This window comes from Neofelis nebulosa, chromosome X (genome assembly GCF_028018385.1).
Source record: "Neofelis nebulosa isolate mNeoNeb1 chromosome X, mNeoNeb1.pri, whole genome shotgun sequence".
In the NCBI taxonomy this organism is placed as follows: Eukaryota; Metazoa; Chordata; class Mammalia; order Carnivora; family Felidae; genus Neofelis; species Neofelis nebulosa.
The window spans coordinates 24,609,236-24,630,538 of record NC_080800.1 but is presented as its reverse complement, the minus strand read 5'-3'; the positions used below and the strand labels follow the sequence as shown (position 1 = coordinate 24,630,538).

Genomic DNA, 21,303 nt, shown 5'->3' with positions numbered 1-21,303 from the left:
CTGCCCTTAATGCTACTGCCTCAATTCATAACTTCCTGGCCTAGACTGTTGGCCTCATTTCCCACCCTCTGGTCTCAGAGATATTTCCAATCTACCTGGTCAGGCTACTCCTGCTACACATCTGTTGAAATTCCTTTAGTTGTTCCCTGTTTCCTACAAGATAATATTCGCATTTCTTGTCATGTCATACAAAGCCCTTTGTGATATGGTTGCCACCTATCTTTTTCCACTTTTTCCCTGACACATTCCCTCCTTTCACCCATGTTGTGCCCACCTGTATATGTATTCCAACCATATCAAACTCTTTCAAGTAAAAGTACTGTAGTGTATGTCCATGATACACAGAATGCCCTCCCCTCCCCCAAGATTTCCACATCCTAATTGCCAGAACCTGTCAATGTTACCTCATATGGCAAAAGTGATTCTGCAGATGTGATTAAGGATCTTGAGATGGAAAAGAGTATTCTAGACTGTGTAGATTCTAACAGTAATCAAAAGGATCCTTACGACAGGCAAACAGCAGAATCACAATCAGAGGATTTGTGACAATGTAAGGAGAGGTCAAAGAGTGAGTTTGAAAGACAGGTCACTGGATTTGAGTTCAGGAAGGAGCTACAAGCCAAGGAATGCAGACGATTTGTAGAAGCTGCAGCATGCATGGAAAGAGATTCTCCCCTGGAGGCTCCTGAAAGAATGCAGCCCTGCTGACATCTTGGTTTTAGGAGTTGTGACCTCCAGAACTGTACAATAAATATGTTGTTTTAAGCCATGACATTTGTGGTAATTTTCACAGCAGCAAGAGCAAACTGATATACTAGTGTATCTCATATGATTTATTTCTTTAGTAAGATCTTTAACAATAGAGATAGTACAGAGAGGGTAGATTGTTCTTCATTTTAATCTCCCAGAGAATCCAATCCAGTGTTTTGTTTATGGAGTGCTTTGTGTGAAAATACTTGCTAAATATAAAAGAGTAATTAGAATGGTCTAGTGAATATGAAAGTACAACATCTCTAGCATGATCACTTCCAAAGTTATGATACATACATGAGTTTAATGATGTGAAAAAGCATGCAGCTACAAAAATAAGTAATCCATATGTTTCCAAAGCAATCATCACCAAAGCTATGGGGAAACCATATCAACAATTTTCAGAATACAATTCCATGGATATGGAAAACAAAGGATGAAGTGATCAAACCTAACAATGATAAATCATTTCACCTTGTTTCTTTTACTAAAACTTACTGTAAGTTAGTGGTTAAAATAAGGAATCCAAAAGTCAAATCCTTACAACCAAATATCTAAACATTTTAACCTCTTTTATACCTAGGCATAACTGATGTCAGTCAATGTTACTGATCATTTACTACAGTAAGAATTCAATAAATGTTAACAACTGTATACAGACCCTATTACTTTGTCCATCAGGAAGACAAAAGAGCTTCCATGTGACCTTAGGTCATAAATGCATAAAACCCTAAAAGAAACTAACAAATACAGCCGTACACATTATATATAGGTACTCATAAATGCTAAGAGTTGGAGATAATCTTCAAAGTCTACAAAGATTTTTGAAAAATAGATTGTATGTTAGTATTTGTGTATGTGTACCATATTCTTTTAATTTACTAAGATACTTTAGAACAGCTAAGGCCTTATGGAAATTTTACTTTTTTAAAAAATGACACATGGCCAACCAGGGATTTCCTTTCAATTTGGACCTCCTTCTTTTAGGCTATGCAGATAAGGGCAGGTGCTTTTTCAGGGTAACTTTACCTGGTGACTAGTAATTTACATATATTAGCCTGACTATACTTAGGACCCTCCACCTCATATTTCATGCCCAGTACTCTAGAAAAACATAAACAGTGTAGCACAGAGCCATTCTCCCATATTCTTCATTTCCATATTTATACCAGCAGCTCTTATATATATTAGTGAACTAGAAAATCTTTACTGACTTTCTCTTTTTAAAGAGAATCATTACAATGATTACCTGAATCATTACAATGACAAGACCTTAATGGCAGTGACATATTACAAGAAGGAATTTTTTAAAATACTTTATGATATGAATGTACTTGTGTATATAACTTGAACTCTGATAATACAGGGCTACAAACTGGCATGATTATATATTGTTAAAATACAGTATCTTTTCTGTCCCTTTGAAAAACTCTGCAAATTTCTATTATAGAAAATACCCAAGAAAGAACAGAAATATGTACACTTTTCTTTAAACCTAAGGCAATAAACTGTAGAAAACAAAGGCTTGGAAAATATTAAAATCAACTACAATAATTTCTGAACAATTCATTAGAAATTTTCTTTCCATGTTTATTTTCTTTTTGTTTATTCCTGTATTTTCACCAACACTGAAAAGCCACCAGATGGCATTGGAGAGTCCATCCAATTACTTTATAGAACATATTTATAGGGAAGACTGGAATAATCTTCTTTTCAAGTTGAAATTGTCTTTTTTTTTCTAATGGGAAAATATATTGAAGAAAAAAATATCAAGTCCTCAGAGTATGGAAACCCTTTTTTCATCAGTAATTAAAATAATTTTCCTTTATCATTCACAACATTTATGTCAAGTAAAATAAAAAGTAAATGGAATATGCTTTTAGTAATCAAAGTAAAATGACAACAATAGAACTTTACTGAAATCCAGGTAGCAATGTTAATTGGGAAATATTTTAGTACAGTTAGTAAAATATAAATGATAACTGAAGTGTTTAGGATGCCCACGAGAGGCTTATAGACAGATACTTCTTAAAGAAATGATTATATATAACCCATGGGATTTTAAAAGTTGGCAAAGTTATCTAGTGTCATTGCCTTAAGGCAACATTTTCCATGCAAGGCAGTACTCTAAAGAGTACTTATCTTATGGGATTACAACTCTACAAATGGAAATCTGCCACAAATAAGCAAAAATAGGCTAAAACAGTTTAAGCACTGTGAACTGCCAAACCTAATTTCACTTAGACACATCACTACCTGCAAGGAAAAGTACCTTATCTTTATTTACTGTTCTAACTATATGGCATGGGCTTATCAGACCAAAAAAATTACTTCTTGATTGAACCTTTGTTTTAAACTGATAATATCCTTCACCCTGCAGTATTAGGACAATTTGTGTAATATAAAGTTAAATGTGGCCAGGGAGTATTCTGACTAAAAACTCTGGCCATCTAAATTTGATTTGTAAATATGTACAATATGTTAAAGAACAAGTGCCATTTTATGTACTGAGCATGCAATGGTGTTCAATAAATGCTTTGTGTAATGAACAAAAGGATAAACTTCTATTTCTACTGATGATGATGTAGCTCAAAATTTTTAATTTATGAAAAGGAAACTGAGGTCTGAAAGGTTCAAAGACTTGTCCCAATGAACAAAACTGGACTGAAATCCAACTTTTTAATTTCCAATTCTTTAAGTCTCATAACACTCCTAAGAACAACCTAAAGTACTTCTGGGAAAGTAACTCACAGCATGTGTGTTTAGTCATCATCAGTGTAGGAAAAAAGTTGGCATGTCACTATCCGTTGTCTGTAGAAATAGCTGACAACTTACAGTAGTCAACATGAGGATTAAACAGGACACACTTGAGTACCCTTGTAAACCGCCTTTACCTTTTGTCTGTATGAAATAAGGGAATGAAAGTTGAGTCAGTATTACCCTACCTTTAGGAGAGAGGCAAACTATTTCAAATCTAATTCACAAATTTTTGGTTGGATAAATTTTATCCTTTCTATAGTACAATTATTGTCATTATCATGGATGACCAACAGGTTTACACTTGTTTTACCAAAGTCTAAAAAATAACATAACATCTAAGAGTTAAGCAAACTTTATAAAATAAACAGCCCTTATACTAATTTTGTTTACACACACACACACACACACACACACACACAGAGATATGTATGTATACACACACACATATTTAAAATGTGACAGTAACTCTCTGAAGTGGACACTAAATCTAGTGACAAGTGTCGTTTAAAAAAAAAGGCATGGGGAGATTAGAGATACAGAAAAGAAGGCCATTTGAAGATGGAGGCAGGGAGATTGAAACTATGTAGACACAAAGCAAGGAACACCTGAAACCACCAGAAGCTAGAAGAGGCAAGGAAGGATTCTCCCACATAGCCTTCAAAAGGAATGTGGCCTTGCTGACACCTTGATTTTCGACTTCTAGACTCCAGAACTGTGAGAGAATAGATCTCTGCTGTTTTAAGTTACCCACTTGGTGGTAATTTGTCACGGCATCCACAGGAAACTAGTCGTAACTCCAGACCAGTAAGTCCATCAGCTGAATATTTTCAGTGACTGCCACAGCTCATATGTTCCAAACTGAACTCATTCCATCTCATTTCCATGAAAAAGAAATGCCCCTCCTCCTAATTGGCAACACCCTAAAAATTAACTTCTTTTTAAATTTTTTCATATTCTTTCCCAAAATATTCACTTAATCCCATTTACTTTTCTACAGAAACATGTTTTCAGTCCTTTGACTGCTATTCAGGCCCTTAGTGTACCTCAGTATGATTTTTATTGTTTCCCTGACTGAGCACTTTGGAATCCCAATACAGTCTTTCCTACAGGGAGTACTATCTGTTCAAAAACAGATGGGACCATGTCATTGTCATGTGTGAGCCTTTACAGATTGACTGTTTGTGTCTCTTCTTCTCTGTGAAGGCAGCTTCACTGATGGACTGGTACAAACATTTGTGGAGCACTATTGCATAACTATCAAGGAGCTTCATCTTTTAAAATTTTTTTTCAACGTTTTTTATTTATTTTTGGGACAGAGAGAGACAAAGCATGAACGGGGGAGGGGCAGAGAGAGAGGGAGGCACAGAATCGGAAACAGGCTCCAGGCTCCGAGCCATCAGCCCAGAGCCCGACGCGGGGCTCGAACTCACGGACCGCGAGATCGTGACCTGGCTGAAGTCGGACGCTTAACCGACTGCGCCACCCAGGCGCCCCAAGGAGCTTCATCTTTGTAGTGTATAGAAGACACCACAATGAACACATGTGCCAAATCTGAGGCCCACCCTCACAGACCGAATATACTACTAAAGAGATTTGCAAAGTAATTAAATATCTCAGCCAAAACTTTTTATTCTACAAGATAAAATCCAAAATCCCCTGGCAAGACACATGAAACTCTTCATACTCTGTGTTCAATCCACTTTTGGGGCTTCATCTCAATCACAAAGACTTCCCTGCTGTTTTATTTAAATAGGTGGTCCTCTTGAGTTTCTGTTCTTTGCAAACCTTTAATATGGTAGATGGCATCTAATCCTATTACAGAATTATTTTCTCTACCATTATTTTTTCAAATGTCCATCTAATCATCAAACTCAATGGATTCTAACTTGAAAGTTGCTCTCTCCTTTTTCCTGTTCTCACTGCTGTTACTTTGAGTCAGGAAATCATTTTTGTGTTGGGCAGTTTTAGATGAAAGGAACACAGACTCCTTTAAGATATCACAAGAAAGGGGGGATATTTTTAAGAGCACATTTGTGGGGTGCATTTGAAACTTAAAAGTTATAAAGATCCAAAGCATCACCAGATCCTTTCTTCTCTTTATTCTTCCCTATCTCCATTCCTCTCTCTCTACCCTGTTTTCTTTTCCCTTTGTCCTCCTTTTCTCCCCTACTCCTTCTCTTTTTCCATAGATCACATGGTCCCTTCAGGAGAAATTTTTCATCTTCCTCCATTCCTTGACCACCCATTCTCTAATTTCTACTCGAAATGCAGTAAGTTAGTTTTACTAACTTAGGTAATTATCAGTCGTGGTTACAGAATAATGCACCCACCTCCCCCAAAGATGTCCACATCATAATCTCTGGAACACATGATTTAGTTATGTAACACCACAAAAGAGACTTTGTAGGTCTGATTACATCAAGGATCTAGAGATAGGGAGATTTTCCTGGATTACCTATGCAGTTCCAATGCAATTACACGGGTCTTTTCTCAAGGAAAGAGGAAGGTGGGGGGCAGTGAGAGCCACAGAAGAGATATGATGTCATAAGCAGAGGTTGGAATGATGGGCGACCAGGAGCCAGAAAATGCAGGTAGCAAATAAAAGCTAGACAAGGCAGTGAATCAAATTCTCTTCTAAAGCTTGCACAAAGAACACAGTCCTGCCAGCCTATTTCAGATATTTGACCTCCACAATCATAAAATGTTAAATTTGTGTTGCTTTAAGAGAGTGGATTTTTATTCTTTGTGAAAGCAGCAATAGGAAACTAATACAAAAGTGTCCCTAATTTGCAAGCCACCTCATGGATCATCTTCAAGCCTATAGTAAACTCATTGTGGATCAGGTTCTCATCTACTAATCCACCAGTAGTCCCCTCTCTGCCATCTCTAGAATGAGTATCAACTTCTTAACAGGTCTCAAAATGCCCACCACTGACTGGCTCCTCAATCCTGCTTCTACCCCTCACTTTTCCCTTTAAATACACAGAAGGATGTATCTTTTATTGTCCCTTTGATATAGTGTCACACTGATATATTTATTAACTTGGAATATTCCCCTTCCATTTAAATCCTTTTCAACTTTTGAGATTGGTACATATTGACTTTTATCTTCTCCATGTAAATTTACCATGAACCAGGCATCAGTCTCCACAGATGACATTAATCCACACCAACTCTATATAAAATTGTACTGACAACTAAAACTGAACAAGTTTATGGTGAAATTCTGTGATATATTAGGTAATTATTAAACAAATATATTAGATTATTTTGGATTGGATTATTTTATTTGTCAGGGTTAAGTTCCATTTGTTAGACTTACTCTGATTCAAGACATCATTTCAAAGGAATACAAAAATTATTATAGATCTAATTTCTAAATTTATTATAAAAACAAGGTAAATACAAGAGGGAGATGTTTTCCAAGAAAAAATAAAGTACATTTTTTTTTCCTTCAAAAAGTAAAGAAACAAAGTCTCAGAAGTTTGGTTTTATCAGCTATCCCAAAGGAAAAACAGGAGAAATGTTTCATACTTTTTGACATATTTGACAAACTGGGAATAAACACATGGTAACATAATAAAAGGCAGATGCTGGGGGACTAGGTTGTCTCTTAATCATGTGGAATTAAGCTCATTGACTTCCTGGAATGCCCCTGAGAGCTGCAACACATAAATCACATTGGCATGAGATGGAAACACCCCACCAAACTTCTCACTCCTGTTCAGTTAAATCTCAGTTTGTTTACACAGTAGTATAATTTATTTCACTTAAAGAAATGAAGATCCAGAAATAACAAATACAAAGATTAGAACCTAAACTGTATCTTTGGTGATTTAACTACCCTTATTTTGTATAAATTATTTGAGATTAGAGTTACAAGTTGAGGAAAACCTCCTGAGAGAGCTCCTCTTGCTGTCAGAAAGAAGTGCATCTAACTCAATTTACACAAACACGTGTCCACTGTCAGGTTCTAGAATGAAAAGAACATCACTTCCTGTGGTAATCCTTTTACTTTCTATTAGTGAGCTGCTTTAGGTACCTTTTACACATCTTAAATACCTTCTAGAATAAGTTGTACCCTTGGGTTTATAGTAATATAGACACTATTCCCCATATGCTCTAATAATTGTGAATATTTTTTTCTATACTGAAGTCAGTTGCTTATTTATAGTGTTTCAGTAATCATGAACTACACCCTTCTCACGGTGGTCTATACTCAGCAATACCATTAAAACGATAATGTCTGCATAATAACAATACTTCTTTAAAGCAGCACTAAATGTAGTAAAATTCCAATCCACTGGTATTTAAACAATCATTTTCCTTTCCTTGTAGCAGATTTTGAATTGTACTTCAAGCTCATGAAAACACTCATGATGTGCCAAGGTTCACTGTCTCCATATAAACCCTAAGTGTGACTTATATATTGCTTATTCTGAGTTTCTATCTTTTGCTTCAATAGTCTCATATTGTACACTATACTAATTTCTCTTTAAGAAAAAAAGTCTTTCCTAAATGCCTCTCTATTTTACTTTACCTTTATTTTCTGAATCCTATGTTGGTCTTGTAGCATCCTCACCAGCCTAAACACTGACGTCACTCATTCTTATATTCATGTAATCATTATTTCATGAAGACATTTTATTGAATACAGACTCTGAAACACATACCATATGTGGCACTGTAGAGGTTATAAGCATATATAAACCATGGTACTTGCACTCACTGTCTTGTATTTTAGAGATGGGTATGAGAGCAAAGAGAAACAAACAAAAGGTCCGGATTCCTTTCTTTTCCCAAGTCTCAATATCCAGTTCCCTGTAGCTTCATTTATATTCAGTGACCCCAAGTTTTGAGCCAAATCATAACTCACGCTTTAGTTCCCCAAAGGTACTACACTCTGTACATAAGAGTCCTTCAACAGTTTACATTATTTCCCTGTCCCTGAATCATATTCCAAATCCTCTTACACAAAATTAAAAAAAAAAGAAATTAACAGTCATTATTAACAGAGACCATACTACACTCTTCAAATAATCTTGTGAAGACATAGTGTTTCATGGACTTTAACCCTTCAAACAAGGTGATAACAATATTTTTGTAGTTAAAAAGTAAAAAAAAGGTCCACAAAGACCTAATCTATCAAAATAGATTCTTTTGTTTGCAGACAAATACACTAATAAAAAAGAAGGAAAGAGGCGTGGAAGGAGAGAGGGAAGGAAGGAAAAGAGAAGAAAGCAGAGAGGAGGCAGCCAAGAGGAGGAAAAGATGAAACACAAGGAAAAAAAAACAAAAGAAAAAGGGAGAGGGAGGAGAGGAAAGATACACACACACACACACACACACACACACACACACACCAACAAAAACATTAAGCCCACCTTTCTAAACTGGTGGAGATAAAGACTCTCCAAGCAAGCATCTGCTTTACGTGTGTCTTTTGTACAGCATTCTACAAATGACAGCAAGTCAAATGTTCATTTAGTGAATTGCTACAATGCTTCATAAACTAGAGGAGAATGGGTATTACTGCTTTCTTCAAGTGCTGCTTATAAAAACTAAAAACAAGGTAGAAAACTGTTCCAAAAGAAAATCTGTTGGGTACAAATGCTGAATATCTGCTTCCACTGATATTAAAGGCCTTCATTCTAAACGTAGGCAAAACTTTAGACCATGACCTGAGAAACCAGAATCAACCCTTGATTATTATATACACACCAGAAGTGATATTTAAACCAAAGCATCATAAAAATGAATTTTTAATATTTCAATCAAGGATATTATGATGACATAACTACATTATATTTAATTTGTTCCTTAAATTCATAGCAGTGGGGGTGTATGATGACGTGATAAAAATAATACATCTTCAGCTTGTTTATGAAGAAAGAGCTCCTATTGCTTTCAAATTAGTTCCGTTAATGAGAAACCAATACCTACTTCTACATATTCATGGAAGACCATATGTGTTTCTCTAAAGTCAACACTTTACACAAGTAAAGCGGCATAAAAAATTAACATTACTCTGTGTTACAACCATATTTAATATGCTCTTGGTTATTAAAATATCTAGTACTGGTGTTCTAGTACTCATAGTCAATTAAAAATTATATTCCAGCGAAACACACATGGAAAGAATTGGGTTCTGAATCATGTTTAGTGAATTTCCAAAAAGATTTATAAAACTAAAAATAAAACAAAGAATTAAATGATGAGAAGGAAGAAGAAGGATAAGTAGCCCTCTCGGTTAATATGCGACATCGAACATCAAAAATTGATTTTTGTTCCCTGGCCTTGGTGCCTCTGGTTTTATAGGTTGGGCTGGGCCTGAAGACTGAGCCATTCATCTTTTAATGAGGAGATGCCAAGTGCACACTCCTCTTCTACTTGATCTATGGAAATCAGTAACAATGCCCTTCAAGAAGCTACATATCTGCTTCTCTCAACAAAGGTGCCATGGTAACAGGCATCAGCTGAAATGAGTGCTGGCTTTGAGAGTATGCAGGCAAAGTAATGTTATATATTCCTAAATTGCACACTAAATATTCAAAAATCAAACAAGCAAACTCGCATCCATCTGGGTCTCAACAAAGATACTGAGAGAAGCTGTCTTAATTCACATTATACAGAAAAGTAAACAAATCAAATCTCAGTATCTGCCTTATTTATCATTTTTATATTAGGATACAGAAAACATATTTGGCTTGGGAGGTATTAAGTAGCTATTTGACAACTATATTTGTAAATAGCGGAGAACAATGTCTCAGAACTTCTGCCAAACTGAGAACAGCATTTTATTACCACCCTCCTAAAATAATTATATCATTAAAATAAAAATTGATTCTGAGACAGGTCATTGAGTTTTCTCAGGTCTCTGGAGCAGAAGGAGAAATGAATTTTCCAATTGTCCCACATTTCTAGCTCTGCTCCCATGCTACTCTAACAAAGGTAAATCGCAATTTAATAAAAGTTTTCCCCCAAAATTAGAGGTTATATAGAATGGAGCCATCACCACCATGTGATGGTGGGGAAAAAGTCACATTTGCCCTTGAATATATAAATCTTAAATCTGACATACACAAAAAGAACTGAAAAAAATTTATATTATCAAGTATAATAGCCAGAAAAAATGAAGATTCAATTAATATCTCTCATTTAAATAGTTTCATTTTGCTATAATAGGTATACAGTTAAATGTTTCTCTTCTATATGGCCAGAATCTCAGATCCTTGTTAAGTGCTTTTAACGCAAACTGCCATTGTAGAAGCTATCAATTTTGTAGACATTAGCAGCTTCAAACAAGGTTTGCTCCCCCTTCTACCTATTGTAATTCCCATAGGTATGCTCAACCTGCTGTGCAAGTAGCAGACAAATAATCAAAACATCTGGTGTTTGCTAGTAATCCACCCAAATTACAAAAGCTACTGCATCATAATCCTGCTCTAGGATTTCTCCCATCAAAAAGAAAAAAAAAATCCATCAAGGGAAACATATGATACAATGTGTCAGCATAGAAACACTATTTTTTCCACATTGTCTACAACCACATCAATGACAGAAACAACAGCTGTATAATAGCCAAAAAGTTCTAGAGCCAACAGGCTCAGTAAAGTTCCTTTAAGCCTCAATCCTGCACCACCTCTTCGCCCATGCAGAAATACCCCTCAATTTTTCCCTAGATTTTCTCTCAAGGGAAGGGGGGCTCATGAGAGCAGACGTTCTCCACTTCTTTCACATTTGGCCTTCTCATTAGATAATCAGTTTGAGTTTGAAGCCTCTGTACCTAAGGAACTGAAAATGTTTGCTGTGGCCCCATCTGGGCCCTTTCATTCCCTCTCCTTTCTGAATTCCAAAGATATTTTGGCTAATGCAATTCTTGATAATCTCAACACCTTGCAGCCTCCTGCACATTATCTCTTTTTCCCACTGTCTCTCTAGAACTAATATACAACACATTCTAGTTCTAGCACCTCAACACAATACATTTCTTTCTCCATTATACTCAAAAGCCATAATACTAAAAAATTCTGTAACCCCACATAAAATGTGAGTGTGGCAGGGTTTGTATTATTGGTGAGTTAGTAGACAAAATGCAACTTCAAATTGGTAGTAGTATTTATTCAATTGCCTCATACATTAATTTCACTAATTCCAAGTATCAACTGTCAACTGAAAACCAAGATGTCTTATAACATGTAAAGTTTTCTCTAAGTTTCCACATTATTCCCTTTAGCAGCCCCTTGCATATTACCATTCTACTTTACTTCTATGTTTCCTATTAACATATTAGGATGTTTCCCCAAAACATTTTCGTAACTAACTCTGGAGCTTTCTTTAAATACCTGCAAATTAATCCAGCAAAACAGCTTAAGTACACCCTTAAAAAGAATCTGCTCTAAGCACAGCTGATATTGAAATGGTAACAGTAAAGTTAACATGAAACTAAGTCACAATATTTCCACGCACAAGTTAAAATGACACTCTTCATAAAAGAATGTTGAAAATCATACCATAAAATGAAGTAAAAATACAAGTTTTTGGTATAGTATCCATTCAAATTCATAGTAATTAATGATATAAGCCCCATTTTTTTTCCAACCTAGTCCCACCTTTCTAATTCCCTGTAAGCTCCATTCATTTCAAGATATGTCGGCAATATTTCTACAACATGGACCTCCCCGCTTAATTTTCATTCTCTCCACAAATGGCACATATGTGAACGTAGCACCAGCACCTTAAGCCATAAAAATGAGAGTAAAGGAAGATACACTGCTTACCAGAGCCTCTTTTGGTCACCACCTTCAAACTCTGAGTAAAAGTAGCATATAAGAGAATCAAGTGTGGAATCAGAGCTTTCATCTTCCAGCTTTTAAAGGCTGTTCCCTAAATCAAACATACAAAAAGAAAAACACACATTTAAAAAAACATATATAGCAATATTTTAAGATTTTTGGTCAACTTCTGATCATGCACACAATTAGGGCAGTGAGTATCACCAAAGGAAAGAATGTGAACAGGATCTGTATTATATGTCCCTAGATGCTGTGGTTCCTAAGTAAAATCCAAACCAGTAGTGCCAAAATTCTGTCTCCAAGGGGCCCACCAAATGCTTTAAAAGCTTATGATCGCTTAAAGGTTTAAAATTTATCTTTTTAGAGGACCTAATTGCACTTAAATGAAGTGAAAACAATCCCTTGAAAAGGAATATTTCACTATTTTTAATATAAATTACCAAATACCAACGTACTTTAAAGTTCCAGGTTACAATGGAATATGATTTTATTCTATATCCTTCTTCCCAATCAAGAAATCATAAATTCTATGCCTCTAAAGATTTAATTATAATTTTACAATTCTCTTTAAAAAAGCTCTAAAAGATACTTCAAGAGAATTTTAAGACTCTTGTCTCTATTGAAAGAAAGTATACGGTCTCTGAAAGCTACAGAAAGATACACGACTTCGTCCTATTACAAGCCTCTCAGAGGGGTACTAGAAGGGACATTAGCCTAGAGTTTGGATTTCAAAAGGGGGATATGTTTCATTTGAAATTAACTGAAATGAACACTGTCTTCCTGGGAAAATCATCCCTCTTTCATTTTTGTGTAGGACTGTGATAGTACAGGTGAAAGACTGAATTTTCAAAAAGTATCAAGTCAGAGCACAGTTCAAATATATTGTCAATCCATGACAGCACAAGTTTCTTTGCAAGACAGTTGAGGACTGATTGTATTCAGCTTTCAATCACTATGACTTTATTAAAAATGAGGAAGCTGAAATGGTGGTTTGACAGTCACATATTTTGCTCTCATAGCACCTGAGATACTTCTGAGTATTTTTTACCTCTGAATATTTTTAAATGATTAATTCATTTGCATTAATAAGTCTGTTCAAACACATTTTAATTCACAGAACAAAATCACTATCTATTCACTTGCAGTAAAGTGATACCATCATCATTTTAGTCAGAAAGTCAGTGAATTTTTAAAATAAGTATTGAGAATAAGCTATTTTAACTCTAGCTCCTTTAAATGATGATAGCCTGTTTCAGTTTTCTAACCAAGGGCTTTGAGTTCACATAAAGACATAAATGAAACCTAGTCCGAAAAGCCAACTCATCAAACATATCTGACGAACCGCCACATTACAGCTCAAGCCTGAGTCATGCATTCCTAAAATCTGAATCCCATTTCCCAGCCACTGCGCTAACTGGAGCTGCAGGAAATCTTCAAGCTGATATCTTCAGCCTTCAGGTTAGCAGTAAGAATCAGTTCCTCTCTCAGTGTGAGTTTAATCAGCACTGCCCAAGAAACTCCAGGATCCAACTACACATTGCAAGACCATCAAACTTAACTGTCTTATTACTTCACTCTCGTTCTAAATACTACTTCCTCACTCGTTTCATTTCTGTAAGAACACAAGCTCGTTTGCAATTTTATTTCTTGAAACTAAATTGGTTTGGAAAGCATCAATTTGGTAACATCAAGATCCTTAATTGAATCTCTTGAAATGCTGTGTATTAGGGGGAAAAATATGTAGCGTATCACAGATTCAACATCTTGGTCAGTCTACAGTAATGTTCATAAACCTCTTTGATATCATTTATTACATCTTATCTTGAAAGACTGATGAAATATATCTAGTCATAGACATCCAAGCTTTGCTGTACTTGTTGCATAATTAATATTCTTAATACTATCATGACTTGGCTTCACATAAACCAGTACTAAATCTTATGCAGAATGAACACATACTATAATGGTTATGAGCCATCAGTCTGTCTAGGTTCTTATCCCAGTTTCACCACCCATTAGCTGTGTGATTTTGAGCACATAACCTGTGACTGGTTTCTTCATTTAAAAAATAGGTATCATTACAGTATATAGCACAGTACCTAGAACCGTACTGGCACATACAACAAACTCAAGAAATGGAAGCTGCTGTTGTTACTGTCTTCACTGTGGTTGACTGTTGTTGCCATTATTGTTACGTTAACACTATCATAGACTCAACTCACATCCTCTCACCTGTGACATGTTTTGTATTTACCAGCTTTCTTTATGTCCTACCTCAAGCTATTAGCTCATCTCTTTAATTATGTCTTTCTCTTTTCCCAGACTTGAAGTCCCACCAGGGTGAATGTGTGCTTTATTCATCTTTTTATTTCCAATGCTAAGTGTTAGCTGAAAAAGGGACTGAATGAAAGACTGACTGTGGTTGCTATTGTATACAGTTGAATTCTAGTATTCAAACTCATAATTTGGTATACACTTATTAAGCATGTACTAGTTACAAGATGCTGTGCTAAGGTGTAGTGGGGACACAAAGACTATGTGATGCACTCCAATAAAGAAGGATCATAGACCAATAAAGGAGACAAATGCTTACCTACTTAATTAGACCTGCCCTACTGCCATATGGTGAGTATACTGGGCTGAGGGAGTAGAGGGAGAAATCTATTAATTTTGTTTCAGGTTGGCTCTGGGGAAGTCATAGCAAAGAGCTTTCAGAGGAGGAAGTTTTTCAGTTAGGTCATAAAGTAAAGATTTTTTTAAGGTAAAGGGACTTCTGGATCTAGAATAAAGTAAGACTGAGATTGTCGCTCTGGTGGAGAGAATAATGCCCACCCCGCAAACACGTTCACAACCTGGAACTGGTGATCATTTACCTCACATGTCAAAGGGACTGGGCATGTGTGGTTAAATTAAGGATTTTGAGGTGGGAGATTAGTCAGGTGAACCCAATGTAATAACAAGCATCCTTATAAAAGGGCAGTAGAAGAATGATATTCAAAGAAACTCTAAGGATGGAAGCAAAGGTCAGAGACTGGAGTGATGCACATTAGGGATGGACAAACAGAACATGACCCAAGGGATATTTGTGGCCTCCACAAGCTGGAACAGGCAAGGAAGCAGATTTTCCCCAGACCTTCCACATAAGAGGCAATCATGCCAACACCTTGATTTTACCAAGTAAGTCTAATACATTTTCACTTTCTAACCACCAGAACTATAAGAATAAAAACCGGGGTTGTTTTAAGCAACGAAGTTTGTGGTAATTTGTCACAGCAACAACAACAACAAAAACTAATATGGAAAGGATGTGAAATGGCAAATACTAGGAATGAAGTGTAAACAGACCACGGGCTGTGGTGACTGAAGTTGAAGATGTCAATGTAGGATTGTCAATAACAAGATATGCTAGGTAACCATCACTTTTCCCCTCCCTCATGCCCCCTACAATGTTTTTCACTCATATACTGTGTAACTTCATTATCCAAGAATATTTTATGCAGCTTCACTTTCTTAACATTTTTATCATGAAAACACTTATGTATATTGAATATGTTTCCTCAGAATACACATGATGACCCACCCCAAATTCTGACCTATCCCCCTTTCACACAGTCCTAAGATCCTTTGTACTAGGGACAATAAAGAACTAAAGGATGCTTTTAAGTGAAAAACCTTAACTGTTTCATAAAGCATAGTTCGAAGTTGGAAGAAACTAGTTAGCAGGCAGTGGTATAGGAAGATAAAGAAGAAGGTCAGACTTAAAGCAGTAGAGGTGAATGCCGCAAGAATAGAATATATTTGGGAATAAATGGAGTTCAGGGATATTAAAGGAAGTGGCACTGAAAGCAAGCTTTGAAAGTGGGTTTGAGGCATACACTTGGAGCACCTAGGTCTATTATGATCCTATTTACCAATATAGAGAACTAGGTAAGACCTTCTGGGCAGTGAGGATGGAGAAGTATATGTAATTATATTTAAGGCACACAGATTTTAAACAGCTTATGGAATCTCCCTACTAGAATTTTCTTGTAGTTAACTAAAAATATTAGCCATAAACTCAGTGTAAAGATGGAGAATAACAATATTGTAATTTTAGCTGAAATTAAAGACATAGATTAGGATAAACAGGAAGAAAGCATAGAAGACAAAGAGAAGATGGCTTACATTTTCACTTCGGAGCCTACAAATATTTGTAGGACAGGAAAATGGAGGAAATCAGTCAAGGAGCCAGGTCAATGATATGAGCAAGGATATTTAAAGATGAAATCAGCAGAGTTTATGTATTATAAGGATAAAAAGAGATAAAACTAGCATTAGATTTAAGATAATGCCAGTCATACTGGCCACTCCTTTAATTAAACAAATAAGAAAATTTAATGAGTAAAATAAGCTTTATCTGCTTGTTCCTAAACAGGAAGATGTGAAACCCGTAGTTGAGAGTAGAGAAGTTGAGGCTTAACTTTAGGTGAGAACGAGGAAGAACGTTCCTGATCGTTCCAGATCTTAAACTGAAGCAAAGAGAAGAGCTAGAGGAGGCAAGTGAATCGAGAAAGGAAGAGATACTAGTACGGCAAAGTTGAGACACCCTTTAGAGGCAGAAGTAAAGAAAATACACATGGATAAATACAAAGATTAGAAGTAAACTGGAGCGAATTAGCACTGGTTTGTTTTATTCTACTTACATGGTAAAACAGAGAGAATTGGTTTTAGAATGAGAATGAAGAGGATTAAGAGTCTCACTCATATGTCAGGCAAGCAAATTCATCTCCTTACACTTGTCGTCTACAAAACATGGACATAAGTGAGAGGTTTATTTCCTTTTGGTTTATTTCATTTTTGACCTATTATTCACAACACAGTGAGAGAGCAAATACCTACTTCAAACATTTACAACCTTTAAGTACTTGTCTTTATGGTATCTATCAGTGTTTAACAGTGACATTTCACTATAGACATTTTAAAACGCTCTTTCCGTATGTCTCCATTCTCTCCATTTCGGGCTGGTATGTAAAAATTATTTATGCTCAAAAAATGGTCTATTATATTTTATTTAGTCCTCAAAGTTTTTACCTTACTAAACTCACAAGTACATCATTTCCACTCTAATAACAAGAAACATTTAGGGACAGCTGGGTGGCTCAGTGGGTTAAGAGTTCAACTCCTGATTTCAGCTCAGGTCATCATCTCATAGTTGTGAGATCAAGCCCTGTGTCAGGCTCTGTGCTGACTGTGGAGCCTGCGTGGGATTCTCTCTCTCCCTCTGTCCCTATCCCGCTGGTGCTTGCATGCTCTCTCTCTCAAAAAAATTTAAAGTAAATTTAAATTTTAAATTTTAAATAAAAAAATTTAAAGCATCCATTTGTGCATGGCACAAAGCATTTTACCAGCCACAATTTACATAAAGTAATGCATGTTAAAGTTGTGGTATAAATTTCCTATGGACATGATATCAGTTGTACTTAAAGTCCCTGCCAACTAAAAGTTAGCAAAAAAAAAAAAAAAAAAAGCAAAATATTTAAAATTAGCTCCAGTGAAACTGATTTCCTCCATCATGAACCTATGACAACTATCTTGCCGAAAATAAATCACTCAGAATTTCTAAAGACATCTATACAGTTACTTAAAAAAATTTTTGAGGGCCTACCATGTTTCAGATACTGTTTTAAGTATTAAAAACACAAAATCATTAGGAAATGGTAACTGTAGCCAAAGATCACATGGACAAGAGGCCTGAAAAATCAATAATTACGTCAAAGGGATAGGTGTTAGAAGAATTCTCAAGTCTATACAAAGAGCTCAGGGCTGCCTGGAGAAGCCATGAAAACATTCTCATATGAGGATGATATTTTGACCTAATTTTGAATCAGGGTATAAAGGCTTTAAAACAGGATGGGCAGGACATTGCAGGCAGAGGAGAATAAATAGAGCCTATGATGCATTTGCAAAACCTCTAGTGAAAATGAAACTATATACCTGACAATCTATTCAATACTTATCTATTCAATAAGTAGTGAGGTGCTTACATATAGAATATCAAAAGTAAGTTTGAACTCACTAGAATTTTTTTTTTTTTTTTTTTTTTTTTTTACAAAACAGCACAAACAGGGTTCTGCTTTTTGTTTTTGTTTTTTTTAACACAACCCAGCCTGAAGATCATTCATTCCTATAGAGACTGGCTGGCAAGCGAAGGTTAAGGTCCAGACCTTATAACTAAGATCTATAATGATCTCCAGAGGTTAATTCATCATCTGGCTAAAAGGCCAAGATGTCAATAAGATCTTCAGTCATACGGTTCCTGACAGATTCTCCTACAAAGTGATAAGAATAGTGATCAGTCACATAACGCTATTCCAAATGCATGAATTCCTTATTTTCATACTGTCCTGAGACTTATACACAAAGTAGTCTGCTGTGCAGCAATGTGACATGAGATGCTATGGAATGTTCTGCAAACCAACAGACTAGAGTAGTGGCTGTAGTTACTGAGGAATAACTGGCCCACCTGCTGAGTGGCACCAGGTGAGCCTGAAAACTTGTAGAAGGATCCTGTACAGTAAGGGCTTGCTCAATTCTCATGAAGTCTGAACCACATCCTTGAACAATTGGGAAGACCATTGTGTTTACAGAACCGAATGTCATAACCAGCTCTGTGTTATAAAGACTAAACTTCTATCAAATCGACTAAGAAAATAAGACCAATAATATTAACAAAATCAAAGGTGAGAAAGAGGATATAAAATACACAAAGACACAAAAAATGAGAATACTTTTAATTTTCCTAAATTTGAAAATATTAGAGAATAGATTTCTGGGAAGGTAAATTATGAAAATTTTCTGAACAAAATAACAGGAAACAAACAAAAGCATTTAAAAGTTCTTAATACTATTCAAGTATAAACTCCAAAATAGCACAGATGAGTACCTGCAAATTTTCAGAGAACACAGTGTGTTCTAAGGAACAGAAAACCATGGTTATGGTTGTAAGAACACAGAAAACCTTTTATTTTTTTCAAAGAAAACCTTTTAAAAGTGACAAAACAAATTATCAGAGCTAATATAAAAAATTTAATAAACTTTATAAAATAAATTTACACTGGCAAAGGTAGTTTAAGTCACCCCTATTACTTAGCTTTTTTCTAGAACTTCTAGGTAGTGATGTGAACCAGAAAGAATAATAGCTATAAATATAAATATTAGCTAAGACAAACCCAAAATTTTCATTATTTATAGGTTATGGTTATAAAGACATTAAAAAACTTTATTGCATTATAAACTATGAAAAATAATGTGCTTCAAGATGAAAATATTAGCCACTTGTCAATATTGACTAAAAATGTCACATTTTTCTAAACTGATATTACTTCTAGTCAAAATCCAAATGGATGTTTTATTTTGTTTCTTGAATAATTAAGTCTAAAATTTGACTGGAAGAATAAATGAGAGAAATTTAGAAAAGAAGAATTAAGTAGGACTTGCCTGCAAGATACCAAAATGCATTTTAATTCTACACTTATTAATTGGTACAGCCACAAAAATTGATGCACTTATCAATGAAAGATACACATACAACACTGCACCCAATATCAGAATATAGAACATATGATAAAGGAAGAATTTATCACTGAACAGAGAAATAAAATCACTCTGTGGTAGTAAAAATCTGAGATGGCCCCCCAAGACTCCCACCCCTGGTGTTCACACCCTATGGAAGCCCATACCCCCTTGATTATGGATGAGGACTATAAATACGATAGGTTATTACTCCCATGGTTAGGCTATGTTATATAGCACAAGATAAGATGTTTTGTAGTTGTAAATCAATCAACTCATCAGTTGATTTTAAGTGAATCAAAATAGAGACCACTCTCAGTGGGCCCAGCCTCATCAGGTGGACCTTTAAAAGAGGATCTAAAGGTCACAGAAGATGTCAGAGAATTAACAATCAGCAGAGATGCTCTCCTACTGGACTTGAAGAACAAACTTCCATGTTGTGGAGAGAACCACATGTCATGAAATGGTTTGTGGCTTCTAGATGCTGAGGGCCTCAATCCTACAACCACAATGAACTAAATTCTGCCAACAACCACATCACCTTGGAGGAGGACCCCAGGTCTCAGATGAGAGTTCTGCCTGCCTGATACCTTGATTCCAGCCTTGTGAGATTCAGCAGAGGATCCAGCTAACATGTACCCTCACTTCTAACCCATAGATATTGTGTGATAATACATTTCTATCATTTTATGATACAAATTTGTAGTAATTTGTTATGCAGTGATTGGTAACTGTGTATCACCCTTGAATACTCATAAATCTCCATCTGGATTTATGGAGATAAATAAAGAGATATTTAATAAACTATTCAAGTATCTAATTATTAAGAAGGACAATTAAAACCAATTGTAGGGGGTATCTATAAGATAAAATATTATTCAGTCTTCACAAATATTTTGGAAGTCAGTCACTTGGAAAATTAGTCACAACAAAATGCTCAGAGATGAAAGAAGAATACAATGCTGTATAGAGCATGATTCTTATGAGTAATATGAATATAGATCAAAGAATGACCAGAGAAACTGCCTCACATCACTTAATATGACCTTTGTTGTCGTAAGTAATTATACTGAATGATTGGTTTCCTCCATATTGCTATATATTTGCCCAATTTTTAAAAAAATGTATACTTCTTTTCATAAAAATATAAACATTTTATATTACTTTAAAATTTCCTTAGAAAAGGTTTTAAGTGTCCATCAATAGATCAACGGATAAAGAAAACCTGACATACACACACCATGGATTATTATGCAGCCCTAAAAAAGGAAGAAAATATTTTTATTTCCAACAATATGGATGGACCTCAGGGCATTAGGTTAAATGAAATAAGCCAGGCAGAGGAAGACAAATGCTGTATGATCTCACTTATGCACGGAATCGGAAAAAGTCAAACTTCTAGAAAGTAGAAAATAGAATGGTGGTTACCAGAGGCTGGGGGTAGGGA

The 21,303-nt window shown here is 35.5% G+C and overlaps 1 protein-coding gene across 1 annotated transcript in view; it reads right to left on the bottom strand.

The window, feature by feature from the left end:
- The window catches only part of IL1RAPL1 (interleukin 1 receptor accessory protein like 1), a 1,366,342-nt gene that overhangs the window by 1,156,674 nt on the left and 188,365 nt on the right, over positions 1 to 21,303 (bottom strand). The window contains exon 2 of the mRNA XM_058713829.1: positions 12,291 to 12,396. Within this exon, the coding sequence (XP_058569812.1) occupies positions 12,291 to 12,372 (82 nt within the window). The 5' untranslated portion in view covers positions 12,373 to 12,396. The remainder of the gene's footprint in view (positions 1 to 12,290; positions 12,397 to 21,303) is intronic.